The sequence below is a fragment of the Salvelinus sp. IW2-2015 genome, linkage group LG27, assembly GCF_002910315.2.
Source record: "Salvelinus sp. IW2-2015 linkage group LG27, ASM291031v2, whole genome shotgun sequence".
NCBI lineage: Eukaryota > Metazoa > Chordata > Actinopteri > Salmoniformes > Salmonidae > Salvelinus > Salvelinus sp. IW2-2015.
In genome coordinates, this window is record NC_036867.1 from 10990157 (window position 1) to 11005970 (window position 15814).

General features: G+C 43.7%; 1 protein-coding gene across 1 annotated transcript in view; it reads left to right on the forward strand.

Annotated features, from left to right (window-relative positions):
* Nucleotides 1–5180, forward strand: part of LOC111953664 (uncharacterized protein C8orf34 homolog) — a 39885-nt gene extending 34705 nt beyond the window's left edge. Inside the window, exons 5-6 of the mRNA XM_023973084.2 lie at nucleotides 602–698; nucleotides 3742–5180. Of these exons, the coding sequence (XP_023828852.1) occupies nucleotides 602–698; nucleotides 3742–3827 (183 nt within the window). The 3' untranslated portion in view covers nucleotides 3828–5180. The remainder of the gene's footprint in view (nucleotides 1–601; nucleotides 699–3741) is intronic.
* Nucleotides 5181–15814: the final 10634 nt, after the last annotated feature.

Below are 15814 nucleotides of genomic sequence, written 5' to 3' on the forward strand. Positions count from 1 at the left end.
CATGATGATTCAATTATTTATCTCTCTAATTCCAAACAAGTTGTATGTATAGTATACATTGTTGTTATGCTATCACGGCCAGAGCTCATCACTAAATGGAGCTCATCGCACTTTGTTAAACTTAAAAACAACCTCTCAAAATGATTTGTAGGTCGTTTTTTTATACTCAATTAGACACCTGTTGTTTACCTACAGCTTGAGTCAACCCTGTAATGTCTCCTCCCATCTCCTCTCCTCCCATCTCCTCTCCTCCCATCCCATCTCCTCTCCTCCCATCTCCTCTCCTCCCATCTCCTCTCCTCCCCATCCATCACCTCCTCCTCTCCTCCCATCCTCTCCTCCCCCATCCCTCTCCTCTCCTCACTCCTCTCCTCTCCTCCCATCTCCTCTCCTCCAATCCATCTCTCTCCTCCACCATCTCCTCTCTCCCATCCCATCTCCTCTCCTCCATCCATCTCCTCTCCTCCATCCCATCTCCTTCCCTCCATCCCATCTCCTCTCCTCCTCCAATCTCCTCTCCTCCCATTCCCATCTCCTCTCCTCCCATCCCATCTCCTCTCCTCCCATCTCCTCTCCTCCCATCCCATCTCCTCTTCTATAGGATGAGTTCTACCAGCAGCTGCAGGCCATCAGACAGCCATGGCACATTCCCAGTGACACAGAGAGTGACCTTCTGGAACCACCTGAGCAGGACAAGTGTGAGTCCTTACCTGACACTTTTCATCCACTCTCTCTCTTTCTCTGCTCTATCTCTTTCTGGCCCTGTCTCTCTCTTTCTCCCTTTATTGCTCTCTTTCTACCTCTGTCTCCATCTTTATCCTCATTGCTGTTTATTTCTCTCCCCACCTTTTTGTCTTTTCTCTCCCATACTGACTCACAAGGGAAGTCATTTTTCCTCAGTGTTTCACAGTGTCAAACTTTTTCATGAAGTCAGTGGTATTCTACTGTCCCATAAGATGACCGATCACTCTCTTAATGCCTCTTAATGCCAACACTGTAATTTCCGTAGTTCAATTTATTTATGTCATTACTTCAATTTTCTGTGATTAATGTACAGAGTATGGCTTTCCGTCGGCCTAAAAAAGGGGATTTATACCTTAATGTACGCTGTTAAATTCAGTACAAGAAAATGAGAGTTTAGTGATGAAATGACCATTGCTACACAGGAGGCAGACATCTTGTTAAGTTTTAAAAGCTGAATATGTGATTTCTGGGTGGATAAGGTTGTTGATATCGTCTAAGATTACATCTCCAGCCGTCATTTAAGAGATTTATTCACATTAAGAGCTAGTCGATGGACATGAAGGACTCTCCGTTGCATCTCATGAATCCATAAATCGTTATATAAGTCTGGCTTGGGTACGACGTAGCTCTCTCTCTCTCTGTCCTTTGAACATGACATCACTAGGAGTGTGTCCCAAATGGCACCCTATTCCGTACAGGGCCCATAGGGCTCTGGACAAAGTAGTGCACTATATAGGGAATAGGGTGCCATTTGGGACGCAACCTCCATCTTTGAACATTACATAATTAGATCAGAAGTCCCCTCTTGATGTTCAGATAAATAAATCGGTTGAATGTAGTAATATGTCATAATTATTCATATGTAATAAATAATAAGATAATATGGTCTCAATAGTCCTATCAAGCCATCAAATGTACGTGCTCTTAACTTTTATGGTGAGAGTTGCGTATCGCCACATCCTCAGAGATGGCTTCAGATCCTGGTATTGTACAAATGCGTCAATGAACACACACACACAGAACACGTGCCTGACGTTGGCCTTGTAGTTAAGACCACCGCCCTCAGCACATATACGATTCCCCTGACTGTGTGGGCACGAATCCCGGCACCTACCGGCCCAACTSAGTATCTCCCTTCTCTCTGTCTCCCCTTCATTGCATACCGGTCTCTGTCATTGAAAAAACATACAGAAGGAGAGTGCATATCCACACATAGCCAACTTCTTCAGTGTGGGTGGATTATACCGCTACAGTGTAAGTACAGTTCATCGTACATAATTCTGTTCATGTTGAAGTCAATTAATTGAATTTATCTATCAAGCCAGATGGAACTAAATCTGTCATTTGGCCCTAATTCCTCTCTTTCCCAGAACAGTGACAGAAATATTCTGCAAATAATGTATCACATAACGTGTCCCAAATGCCACATTTTTCTCTATGAAGTGCACTACTTTTGACCAGGATCCATAGGGCTCTGGTCAAAAGTAGTGCACTATATCGGGATTAGGGTGCCATTTGGTATCCACACACAGTTTTCTCAGTAAACAACAGGGCCTGTAACCATCTGCTTGTACTGAGACTGAAATGCAAGTGGGAATTGGAGTCAGAGGGCCAAAGGTTTTTATGGAACTCATGAAACAGGGACTGCTTCCCAAATGGCACCCTATTCCCCATGTGGTACACCACTTTTGACCAGGGCCCTTAGAGCTCTGGTCAAATGTAACGCACTATATAGGGAATAGGGTGCCATTTGGGATGCATCCAGGAATTCCAAGTCAAACCAAACATTGCGTTACGCAAAATGGCGGCACTCAAATGGAACTGTAAGACTACATGACAGGTCTCCCTTGTGTATGGAGGGTTGTTGTGCCAAAAGGAACATAGCTGGTGAAGTGACCAAACGTTTTCAGCTAATATACTCGGGCTATGGCAAAGATGTGTTTTTAAAAGGATACGAGCCACACACTACTGGAGAGAGAGGGAGGGAGAGAGGTGGAGGAGGAGGAGAGGGGAGAGAGATGGAAGAGAGAGAGAGAGAGAGAGGAGGAGAGGGGAGAGAGATGGAGAAGAGCGGGAGCAAGAGAAAGAAAGAGAGAGATGCCCAGCTGCAAGACACGAGAGAGGGCTCATGGGGTGAGATGACTGCTGACTGACTCAGTAAGTGTGTGTGCGTGCGTCTGTGTTGACATTTGTGCGTACGTATGCCTGTGTGTGTTCYTGTGTGTGTGTGTCATTAGATGTATGCTTAGCTCATTGGCACAGTGACACCCCCCCTCCTTCCCAGCCACCCTCCCCTCATCTCTGCTGCCATGCCAGTGCCTTGGTTCGTGTGTCTGAGCTGGCGCCAAGTCTATGGCACAGGGCTACATAATAAAGAAAAAAAAGCCATCCATAGCTATTTCCTGTTATTCTAGAGACTTCCACAATGGGGTAACCGCAGCGACCTCAATGAGATGAAAGTAGTGAGTAGTCAATGGAGTAGTCAGTCCCCCTCCTGTCCCCTTCTCTTCCCAACCACCCTGTGGCTCATGTCTCAGACTAACTACCCAATTTAATAAATATAAAGGAAAACTCCACTCCAAAACTATCTTTTGATATTTTTTTCATTAGTCCACTGCTAACATGCAACACATTCTGGGACTACATCAACAGTGGCCTCATGAAAAAAATACAAAAATATTCTTTGCTTTAACTTGATGAATTAACATGGTAATGTGTGTATACAACTGCCAACGTCTCTGTAATGATGGTTTGTACGTACTCTAGGTAGTTTGATGGGTGCTGATAGAGTTGTTTTCATATGATATTGGCAGCAACCCTTGATGAGGGTGTCACAAACTCCTCCAAAGGAGTTATCTGCTTTGGGGTTGTGGTTCGAGTCCCAGCTGGAATKCCCCTGAAAACGCTACAATATGTTGCCATGTTGGATGGGATGTCAGTCAGAGTCCCAGTCATGTGGACTAATTAGTGTTATTGTCTGTTCTGATGTATTCACAGGTGGGGTACGAGATGCCAATAAGAGATCAGTGTTCTCAGGTGAGCACCTAAACCCAAAGGTACTAGTCTGTCACAATCAATCATAATCACACCAATAAGATAACCCAATCAACTGTAGTCATTATCAACAATCATCTCTCTGTCATATTCCTATTTTTAAAATCATGTTATTCACGCTTTACTCTTAAAACGGTTTCATATTTATGCAAAATACGGTAAAATATGGGTTTCACAATAACATCATAAAAACGTGGTCTACCAGCCCACTGGGCACAGATGTCAATTCAACATCTATTCCACATTGGTTCAACATCGTTTCATTGAAATGACGTGAAAACAACYTTGATTCAACCAGTGTGTGCCCAGCGGGAGACTACCAAAAGGCGTTATACAGTACCAGGTAGCATGGACATGATTACAGCATATGGATTTGATTATGATTATATGATTATATGATTATATGGATGAGAAAGCCATCCAATAAGACCGGAAATCAGTCTGTCATTATACCGTACACATTTACAAAACTGTAACATATTTCAACATCACTCATATAAGTGTAAAATAATTTACACTCAAAAGCATAACAACCTAGTCTGGCAAAGGTGTTATGCCAGGTAGCAGTCATGGATTATAGAAATACGGATTATATTCTCCTATATCATTGTGATATTATGATATATTATTATATGGATCAAAAAGCTATCCAATAACACCGTAATATCAGCCGGTCTGTTTCTTATTAGTGGTGTCTGAAGCCACCGCGTTGGGTTGAGACGACTCCTTTATCCCATTAGAGACGAGAGGCGACTTCATTTGATGGAGCCTCCATGTCTGTCTGTCAATGACCTCACTCAGAGTCCCCGGCAACCACTGCAGTGTATGTTGCCKCGGCAACTACCAATAGGTGACTCAGAAGCCTCCATTTTCCTTTATAGACCCTCCAATTAGTCCTTAGATTGGAAGACGTACCGGCTCTGCAATGCGATTGGTGGACATCGGCCATTTTGGAGAGAGAGAGGAGAGTGAGAGAGTGCGAGAGAGACAGAGAAGGAGAAAGGCACCTCTTATACCCAGGTCCATTAAGTCAGTATTGGGTGCTTAGGGAAAAGTGTTTACAGGGTTTAAAATCACTGCAGACAGACAGCGTCAAGTCTTTAGAGAGGGTTTGGGCAGAGGGAAWGTGTGTGTCCCAAATGGCACCCTATTCCCTATGTAGTTCACTACCTTTGACAAGCGCCTGGGTGCCATTTGGGACGTAGACAGAGAGTGTCTGGTTGGTTTAGACAAGGTTCTCTGCGGTTCTGCCTTCTTGTGGCGCTAGCTGGTCGACAAGTTCTGCCCACAGTTCCCAGAGTCAAAGAGAGAGAGGGAGGGAGAAAGGAGGGAGAGAGAGAGTGTGTGACAGTCTGGAGAGAGAAAGAGCCAGGGACAGAGAGTGAGAGAGATAGATGGAGAAAGAGAGCGCCAGGTTGGAGAGAGAGAGATACATAGAGGGGGGGTATATATATAGAGAGAGAGCCTGCATAGAGGTGTTAGAGAGGCCCTGGTCGGGCCGACGCTTTGGCTATCTGACACGTCATGAGCTAACAATGCTGCCACAGTAACTATAGTAACAACCAACCCAAACCCTAGCTCTGGGTGCTGAAGTCACCATGCACTATCACTCATCTCCCATATGCTGTGACCCAGATGGCACCCCGTTCCCTATATAGTGCTCTTCTTTTGACCAGGGCCTATAGGGCTCTGGTAAAAAATAGTTCACTATGTAGGGAATAGGGTGCCATTTGGGACACAGACCCAGAACTCAGAGCCAGAACTCAGAGCCCTCTGGAACCATCTCTCTCAGTCCCCAACCAACCAACCAGGCTTCATTCTCATTTTCCAACTCATGTTTATCTTTGACATGTTCAAATATTAAAGTCTGTTTTATTGTAATTGCTTAGGCTATTATTTCTTATTAGCGGTTGGTTGTTGAATTGTGTCTGAATCTTGGTTTCTAAGGAGACTGATGTTTTCATCTTTGTGTGTGTGTGCTGTGGTGTGGTGGTGGGTGGGTTGTGTGTTGGGTTGTGTTGTTGTGTGTGGTTGTGTGTGTGGTGTGTGTGTTGTGGTGTTGTGTGGTGTGTGTGTGGTGTGTGTGTGTGTGTGTGTGTGTGTGTGTGTGTGTGTTGTGTGTGTTGTGTGTGTGTGTTGTGTGCGTGTGCGCGCGCGCGTGTGCACGTGTTTTCACAGGCCTATATGATGAGACAGGAGAGAGACATTGATCCAATCAAATAATTATGCAAACCACTGGGCATTTTCAATATTGTGTACAGAGACCATTATTTTTTATAATTCACTCAGTGAGGAATATAAAAAAAGATTGTATACTTTTTCCACAGAGGGTGATATTTCTGAGGCCATGTAGCGCCAAGATGTGTGAACTATTGTCGAAAATAGGACAACTTTAGAGTATGAAGTATGAAATATAACTGAATATTTCTTTGTGCTTGCTATTTTAGCATGCTTACGTCTTTTGGGGAGTTGAAAGAAAAAAAAGCATTGTTGTTTCCAAGCTAGAAGCATACTTTGAGACTGTAGCACATGTACTGTACTGTATAGAGCCAATCTCTGGATAGGCACTTAAGGGCTGGTTTTTAAAGTGGAATGGCTTTCAAGGGAATAAAATAATGGAGCAGATATTCACCTTGAATTGAAGATTATTTTTCCCCACACTACATTCTGTAGCCTGATCCCAGATCTGTTTTTATTCTATACCTAAAGTTCCATTGTTTTAAAAAACAGTAGCTGGTATGCAGGCTTTGTTACAGATACTCACCTTGATTTGAAAAGGATATGCTTCCTTCTTTTACACAACATTTTGTTCATTCTAAATTCTGTTCATTCTAAATGTTGTGCATTCTAAATTCTGTTCATTCTAAATTCTGTTCATTCTAAATTCTGTTAATAACTTGAAGAATGTTTCTTCACCACACCATGGGTCTGTTCAGGAGACTGCGACTTTAGAACTTGCCCCTGGTAAGGGAAGTCTGGAATCCCCATTCCTCCTTCCAGGATTTCTTGGGAAAACCTAGACATTTTGGGAAAGTTAACAATCCTGGTCTACACTGTTATGTTGATCTACGACTGTTCCTTTGGTAGCTATGAGTTTTGTTATACTTCTGTTGACATGCAAATACTTACAAAATGGATAAAAAGATTGTTTCTTTTTTATGCACTGACTGAACCATTGAATAAAAACCTGGAAGTGATTGATGCCATGTTTTTACATAAGTAAACCTATCATAACACATTGTATGCGTCCCAAATGGCGCTCTGTTCCCTATATAGTGTGCACTATGGGTGTTGGTCAAAAGTACAGTAAAGGAAATGGGGTGCAATTTGAGATGCACACATCATCAATTATTGCTCTACCATTTTCCATCCAAACCAGACAGACCTGGGTTTAAATACTATTTCAAATAATTTGCTTTATCTGTGCTTGATTGAACTTCCCTGTTGCAATGGAACCAATACAAAGTCCTGGCACTCCAGGCAGGCTAAAGCAAACGCTGAAAGTGTCTGACAGGTTTCTAATAGTTATTCAACACAGGTCTGCAACCAGATGATCTCTGTAGGTTGTGTGTCTTGTGCTTTAAACACTAGCTGTGGTGATGAGCAGCAATGATCCCCACTGACCACAGTTACGTTTCTAACAGTTCTCTGTTTGCCTGGGCGTGTGGAAATTAAACTGTGGCTGTCTGCGGGTTGTGTGTGTTCGTGTGTGTGTGTGTGTGTGTTTTCCTGGGCGTGTGGAAGTTAAACTGTGTGTCTGTCTGTGTGTGCGTGTGTGTGTGTTTGCCTGGTAGTGTTGAAGTTAAGCTGTAGCTGTCTGAGCAGAGGAGACATAAGTGCAGATTCAGTTTTCCATGCGCAAAGGCTCACACAGACACATACAGTATGTAACCACGTGTACACACACACACACACAAACACACACATGCACCCGACACACACACCCCTCCCCACGTACACCCACCACAGACATTATGCTGGTTTGAGTGTGAGAAGACACCCCGCTCCGGCACCGTATGAACGCCTTGTTCAAACGTGCGCCCGCCATGTCTCACCAAGCGCTGCCTGTTTCAACTACCTCCATCCCTCCCACCCTCCAAAACGGGATGTGGTCTAAAGAAAGCCTCTCAGCCCCAGACGTGTGTCCCAATGGCACTCTATTCCCTATGTAGTGCACTACTTTTGACCAGGCTAGTCAAAAGTAGTTCACTGTATAGGGAGTAGGGTGTCAGTTGGGACGTAGCCTGAGGGTTGTTCCTGTACAGGGATGCGTCAGGATTACCATCAGCATTCTCCCTCCCATGCTAACACAGACATATAATAAAGCATGGTATGCAGACTACAGCCATCCAAGGTATTTCCACAGAACGTTTATTCACGTTTAGTGGGGAAAGTTTATTCAGTGGAAAGGGATGTGGTTTTTCAAAAGGATCCTTGCCAGAAAAGATGTGTATGAGTGTGTTGATTTGGCCTAATCAAGTCTCAAGGGCGTGTTGATTTGGGTGTAATTAGCACCATTGTACATGTAGCTTTCAGCAACGTTCCTCTTTCCTCGTGTGAAATGAGATCATCTTCTTTGATATTTCTTTATTAAAGACTATGTTCACATCCCAAATGGCACCCTATATCCTATATAGTGCACTACTTTTGACCATAGCCCTATGGGTCCTGGTCAAAAGTAGTGCACTAAAAAGGGAATAGGGTGCCATTTTGGACACTCTTTGTTTGATGGAAAACTATGTTGTTTGATTGCCATCTGTTATGTTTTATTTCACAGATAGATTATTATTTGCCAGTAACGCTTGGTTCGTTTTTAGTATCAATATTTTCTCTGACTACATGTGTCTCTCCTATTCTCTTATTTGTCATGTCATCAAACTATCAAAGCATGAAGGGTTTCTGAAGAATGAGAAGTTAAAGAAGTCCCTGCCACACAGATGTCTTATATGCTTTCTCCTTTAATGCTGTCATTCACATGGACAGTACGTATGGGAACATATCTCGATGTGTCATAACTCATACACATGACTTGGTGTGTGTCCCAAATGGCAACCTATTCCCTAGTGCACTAGCTTATAGGCCCTGGTCAAACATAGTGCACTATATAGGGAATAGGGTGCCATTTGGGATGTACTGTAGACATTGTGACGCCCTACTGTTCCCCATATTGCTTTGTTATCGTCATCGCAGCGTATGGGTGAGATAAGTTCCCATGGCTGCATCCCAAATAGCACCCTATTCCCTTTATAGTGCACTACTTTTGACCAGGGCCCATAGGGCTCTGGTCAAAATTAGTGCACCATACTGTATATAAGGAATAGGATACCATTTCACATTGTATGTGAAAGATAAAAAGGATTCCCCTCAAATGCAATGTTATTGAGTATCAGTGGGGATTCTCTTTCATATCCTTATTATTATCCCCGAGAGTTCGGAGAGCCTCCCAATACCCGAGAATCTGTTTACCATTCTGCCTTTAATAAACCAGGCCTAGTTGAAGCAACTGAGGCAGTCCAGGCCACCCAGGAGATCCAAGCGGGGGCCATTTTGGATCCAGACCACCACGTCTGGGTCTCAAATGGCACCCTACTACCTATATGCTGTCCCCTATATAGGGAGTAGGGTGCTATTTGGGATGCAGACCAATCTGTGGTCAGCTATCGAACTGTCCTGCCTCATTATTTACAGCCTTACGGAGGCAGATTGATGCTGATTCACAGCATTAGTACATCTATAGAGGTCGACAAGTATGCTTTGAAGGAGTATACAGTGGAGTCTAGAATTCAGGCTACGAGACCCGCCCTGTAACTTTCCCATAGACCAGGGTGTGTGTTTCTGTGTGTGTGTCCGTTCGGTGTGTTGTGTGTGTCTCCGGCATTTATCCTATGCATTTGCGTGTGTGAATCCACAGAGCTAATTGGTAATGGATAGCCCTTTGGAACTCCTATCTCTCCTCATCATTCTAGAGGAAATGTTCCATCATTCCAAGAGACGCTGTGGGAGAAAGAGATMACCCAATTTAGGAGGATTTAGGAGGAACGGACGATCCGAAGAGGATTTGAACCAGCAACACGGAATTTGGAGGGCAAGTGCATTACCTATGTCTCATATAGTACTCTAATTCCCTATGTAGTACACTACTTTTGAGTAGGGCCCATAAGGCTCTGGTCAAAAGTAGTGCCCTATTTAGGGAATAGGGCGCCATTTGGGATGCGTGTCCTGACAGTGGCCATAGCACATTGCGGGGAGCCTATACAGTTCTAGCCCACTCAGTCAAAGCTTTCTGATCAGCTTTGAATACTGGACAAGTGCACTCACACACACGCACTGCATATCCAATTCATTACCACCATCACGACTTCCCCCGCCCGCCCAATCAAGAGGATGTTTGCATGGTTGCCTTTACTGCTGCTTTTAATAAAAACAAGATAAAGCAATGCTTTCTCTCCCACTTTTTTCTTTGCTCTCTTTTTTTCCTCCCTCCTTTGTCCTAATTAAACACACCCCCAGTGTGTTTTTACTCGGTGTTAATTTCTTCCCGTTTGTTTTGTTCACGTGAAAACGACCTCTCAGAAGTCTGAAGAGGTATGAGGCGCTTGGAGTGCGTCCCAAATGGCACCCTATCCCCTATACAGTGCACTGCTTTTGACCAGAGCCCTTTTCAAAAGCAGTGCACTATATAGGGAATAGGGTGCCATTTTGGATGCAGGTCTTTCTCTTTCCTCTCACACCAAACTAGGCTAATAATGAAAGCACTTGGGTGTGAAGTGTTTTGTAGTTTGGAAGAAGAAAGGGGTTATTCGCGTTATTGGCACATTATGTGGCAGTCAGCAACCTCTCTAATGAGGTAGTCAAAGAAAATTTGAAAATGACAGATACATTGTGTAAAGGCCTACACATGTTGTCAATCTATTTCACACGTTTCCCAATGCAGCAAAGTCATGGTGGAGATGCTGCTTTCTTTTCTGGGTATAAATGACACCAGCTATTTGTTTCGTATCTACATTATTCAATGTCATTACTGAAAGAATAAGTGTTTTTAAATCAATTGTGTGTGTTGTATTCGTTGAATGGCTCAGCAGCAAAAACAAAATGACCCACTTTTCACATCTGTGAGAGTGTGGACTTCATCACTCGTTCAAGGTTTGTTAAAGGGGCAATCTGGGATTCAAATAACAACAAAGTGGGAACCCAGCCACTTTTTTGGTAACCAGCTGAGGAATTGGCTTTGAGAAATTTGTTGTTTGTATCCCAGATTGCCTTTTAATTAACCAATTAAGACAGGTGAGTGCATGAGCTCAGTAACATTGACCAAGTAGCACTCTTCTACAATGGATTGATGTAGTCTACACAAAACGTAGGATAAAACAAAGCATTTACTTAGGCTACGACAATAACATTGGTAGTCTATAGTCCAAAAGAAGAGAAGATTAAAGTTGAAATCACGTCGAGGAGAGCATGTGTAGTTCCTGCTAATAGTATTGGTCACACCTTGCAGCCTCCTGCCCTGTATTGTTCCATTCAATTTCAGAAATACCGGTTTTCACCTCATTTTCTGGCATGAACAAGTAGAATACAGTGCGAAAGAAGATCTACTCATCGGTAAGTGCTCACTGTTCTGGGAACGCATTTGACTTCGTGTGTGTGTGTGTGTGTGTGTGTGTGTGTGTGTGTGTGTGTGTGTGTGTGTGTGTGTGTGTGTGTGTGTGTGTGGTGTGTGTGTGTGTGTGTGTGTGTGTGTGTGTGTGGATTGGCTTGTACTGTGTTGAAGGACAGATTGCCAGTATGAAACAAGTGTATTATGGCTGAGACGTTTACAATGTCTACTGAACCAGGGCAGTGCCCCAAATGGCACCCTATTCTCTATTTAGAGCACTAGGTATTTTCACTATAAGGGAAAATGGTGCCATTTGGGACACAAACCAGGTTTTTTACTTACCCTTGAACCTCACTAGATGTCAGCTGACATCTCCTACAATATTAAAAAACATGTTTTGTCATGTCCCGAATGGCACCTTATGCCCTATATTCTGCACTACGTTTGACCAAGCCCCATTTAGAGAATAGGGTAGGCGCTCCATAGGGTTCTGGTATAAAATGGTGCACTATAAAGGGAATAGGGTACCATTCAGGAGGCAGACTTTATATTTGATGTACTCCTTGGAAGATGACAGTGTAATGGTTAGATCCTGTGTTTCTGTCTCGTCTGCGTCCACAGACGTCCACACCCAGATAAATATTGGGCCTCGCCGAGACTTTGTGATTTTTTTTCTTCTCTGGAACATGATCATTGTGTGTCTAGTCTTCTCTGCCATCCGTTCCAAAAAGCCGTTCTCCAAATTTTCCAGAGGAATACAGTTTCAATGAATATGCTGAAATAATATGGAGATTTCTGTCTAATTGAAGGGGTTTTGAGTCAGCTGTGTTTAAGGTTGACAGGAAGGTCAGGTTAAGGAGGTGTAGTACAGCCGTGTGTATGTGTGCGTGCGCAGTACGCTGGCAGGTGGTGCGGTGGGTGAGGCTCAGACCTCGGTCAAACGAGTCGCACAAACTTGGCGTCCCTCTCGCTCGCTCTCTCAAGTCAATAAATGCTTGCTTGGCATGAATGGGTGGTTGCCACTGTTGCCAAAGCATGACAGACCAGGACAGTATCTGCAGCAAGATCTTCTCTCTTGTTTTCTCATAACAAAATGCAGATTTTCTCAACAAGCAGTTCAAGTCTCGCTCTGTCTTTCTGTCTGTGTGTTTGTCTCTGTTTATATCATAGAATCATCAGCCCCGTATAACTGGTGTTATTCTTTAAAATGGAAAAGATCTGAGCTGAATCCTGTGGCGAACCGTCTTCTGTATATGTTTTGATATGTGTTTATGTTTTATCCCGTTCTGGAGAGGATTGAAACAGAATATGATGGCAGGGAGACAAAGTACTGGTTAATGTGATATTTAGACCTATTGTAAAAATGGTGTGTGCCAATGATGGATCGTATTCGCTCTCTCCCACACAAGCAGTTAAACTCCCCTCAGGCTAGTGTCTGTGTCAAATCAAATCGGATTTGTCACATGCTTCAGAGACAACAGGTGTAGACTAACAGTGAAATGCTTACTTACGGGTCTATTTCCAACAATGCAGAGTTAGATATAAGATATAAAATAAAAACTATGAATAGTGACATGAGAAATAAATACACAGTGAATAACAAATAACAATAAAGAGTAAAAATAACATGGCTATATACAGGAAGTACCAGTACCGAGTTGATGTGCAGGGGTACGAGGTAATTGAGGTAGCTATGTACATATAGATAGATGTAAAGTGACTAGGCAACAGGATAGATAATAGACAGTAGCAGCAGTGCATGTGGTGAGTGTGAAAGTGTGTGGTGTCAGTATGTATGTGTGTGCATAGTATGTGTGTTGGGGCGTGTGTGTGTAGAGTCAACGCAAGAGAGTTAGTGCAAAAAAGGGTCAATGCAGGTAGCTATTTAGCAGTCTTGTTTAGAAGTCTTGTGGCTTGAGGGTAGAAGCTGTGCAGGGTAATGCTGGTTCCAGACTTGTTGCATTGGTACTGCTTGCTGTGCAATACCAGAGAGAACAGTCTGTGCTTTGGGCCTTCCTCTGACACTGCCTGGTATAGAAGTCCTGGAAGGCAGGCAGCTTGGCCCCAGTGATGTACTGGGCCATACGCACTACCCTCCGTAGCACCTTGCGGTCGGATGCCAAGCAGTTGCCAAGTGGTGATGCAGCCAGTCAAGATGCTTTCTGGTGCAGCTGTAGAACTCTTTGAGGATCTGAGGGACCATGCCAAATGTGTGTGTGTGTTTTCCCTGTCCCATTCTGCTCCCGAGTACTAAAGCCTGAGTTGGGCTACTCATGATCCGGTCAGATCTCGTCTCTCTTATGTTAATTTACATATAAAGTTGCAGTGAATTTGGTGCTCTTGCATATGGCTTTTGATTTAAGCCCTTATTTATTACGTATGTTCATACTGTTTCATTTGCTGCCAGCTTCAGCTCTTATTCGTGCCTTTCCCCATTTTTCAAAGAATTGGACAAATGCTGCTGGATGACAGGGGAAGGAGAGAAGGACTTTAGTGTGGGGCCAGAAACTCGTCCATGGCTTCACTTCTTTTTATTGGAGAGTATTTGTTTGTCTGTTGAGTATCCCGTAATAATTTTCCTGTCCAAGTTTTGTCGCTGCGTGAGTGAGTCGTGTGTCATCAAATGCATGGCTCCCTCTCTTTTCTACATTCTTAAATCAATGCCTTTGCGTTCCAAATTCCCTATATAGTGCTCACCCTACGGGCCCTGGTCAAAAGTAGTGCAGTAAATAGGGAGCAGGGTGCCATTTGTGACACAGGCCCAGAAGTTGAGTAACAAGGGCTTTGGGTCTTAGAGGAGGTATCTAATCTGAAGGCAGCAGCACATTTGTGTTTCATGGCTCTCTTTATGATTCTAATCTCCAGATGTTATTGAGTGTGTCCCAAAAGGCACCCTATAGGCCCTGGTCAAAAGTAGTGCGCTATAAAGGAAATTCCATTTGGGATGTATCTATAGACAGACAATCCAACGTGTTGTTTACTCCCCCTCTCGCTCGCTGATGTAACATTACTAAGCAAATAGGACCAAGGAGCCATGATAATACAGCCCTGACAGACACTAATTGGAATCACGCCTCAGTAAATGCACTGTCATCGACATGAATATTGTCTACCAGTCAGAGATATGGCCATTAATCTCATCTCCCAGTCAGATATATGGCTAGCTAGCTGTCTGGGAGAGGCCAACGCACATTCATGTGTATGGGGGGATGCTATGTTAGATGGGTAACTGATGGAGATTGATAGCCTCACTCAGTTTGAAATGTCTCTACCCGCACCATCGAATTGATAGCTTTTGGTGGATACAATCTGGCTACAATGTTTCAGGAGGGCGGTCACGTGTGTTTGCGAGACAGACATCCCGAGATCCAGTCTGGGTGTGAACTGGGGAAGGTAGAAGAGGTACTTTTAACCACCTGTTACAGTGGTGCTGTTAGAAAGGGTCGTTGATGAACTTGTAGAACTTCTTACTGGCAGTTAGACAAATTAGTCTTTCAATTTCTGTCAGGAAGATATACAGTGGGGAGAACAAGTATTTGATACACTGCCGATTTTGCAGGTTTTCCTACTTACAAAGCATGTAGAGGTCTGTACTTTTTATCATAGGTACACTTCAACTGTGAGAGACGGAATCTAAAACAAAAATCCAGAAAATCACATTGTATGATTTTTAAGTAATTAATTTGCATTTTATTGCATGACATAAGTATTTGATCACCTACCAACCAGTAAGAATTCCGGCTCTCACAGACCTGTTAGTTTTTCTTTAGAAGCCCTCCTGTTTCCACTCATTACCTGATTTAACTGCACCTGTTTGAACTCGTTTACCTGTATAAAAGACACCTGTCCACACACTCAATAAACAGACTCCAACCTTCCTCGATGGCCAAGACCAGAGAGCGTGTGTAAGGACATCAGGGATTAAAATTGTAGACCTGAACAAGGCTGGATGGGCTACAGGACAATATGGCAAGCAGCTTTGTGGAAGCAACAACTGTTGCGCAATTATTAGAAAATGAAGAAGTTAAGAGGACGGTCAATCAACCCCGTGTCTGGGGTCCATGCAAGATCTCACTCGTGGGGCATCAATGATCATGGGAAGGTGAGGGATCAGCCAGAAACTACACGGCAGGACCTGGAATGACCTGAAGAGAGCTGGGACCACAGTCTCAAGAGAAAACATTAAGTACCCACTACGCCGTCATGGATTAAAATCCTGCATGCACACGCAAGGTCCCCTGCTCAAGCCAGCGCATGTCCAGGCCCGTCTGAAGTTTGCCAATGACCATTTGGATGATCCAGAGGAAGGAATGGGAGAAGGTTATGTGGTCTGATGAGACAAAAATAGAGCTTTTTGGTCTAAATCTCACTCGCCGTGTTTGGAGGAGAAGAAGGATTGAGTACAACCCAAAGAACACA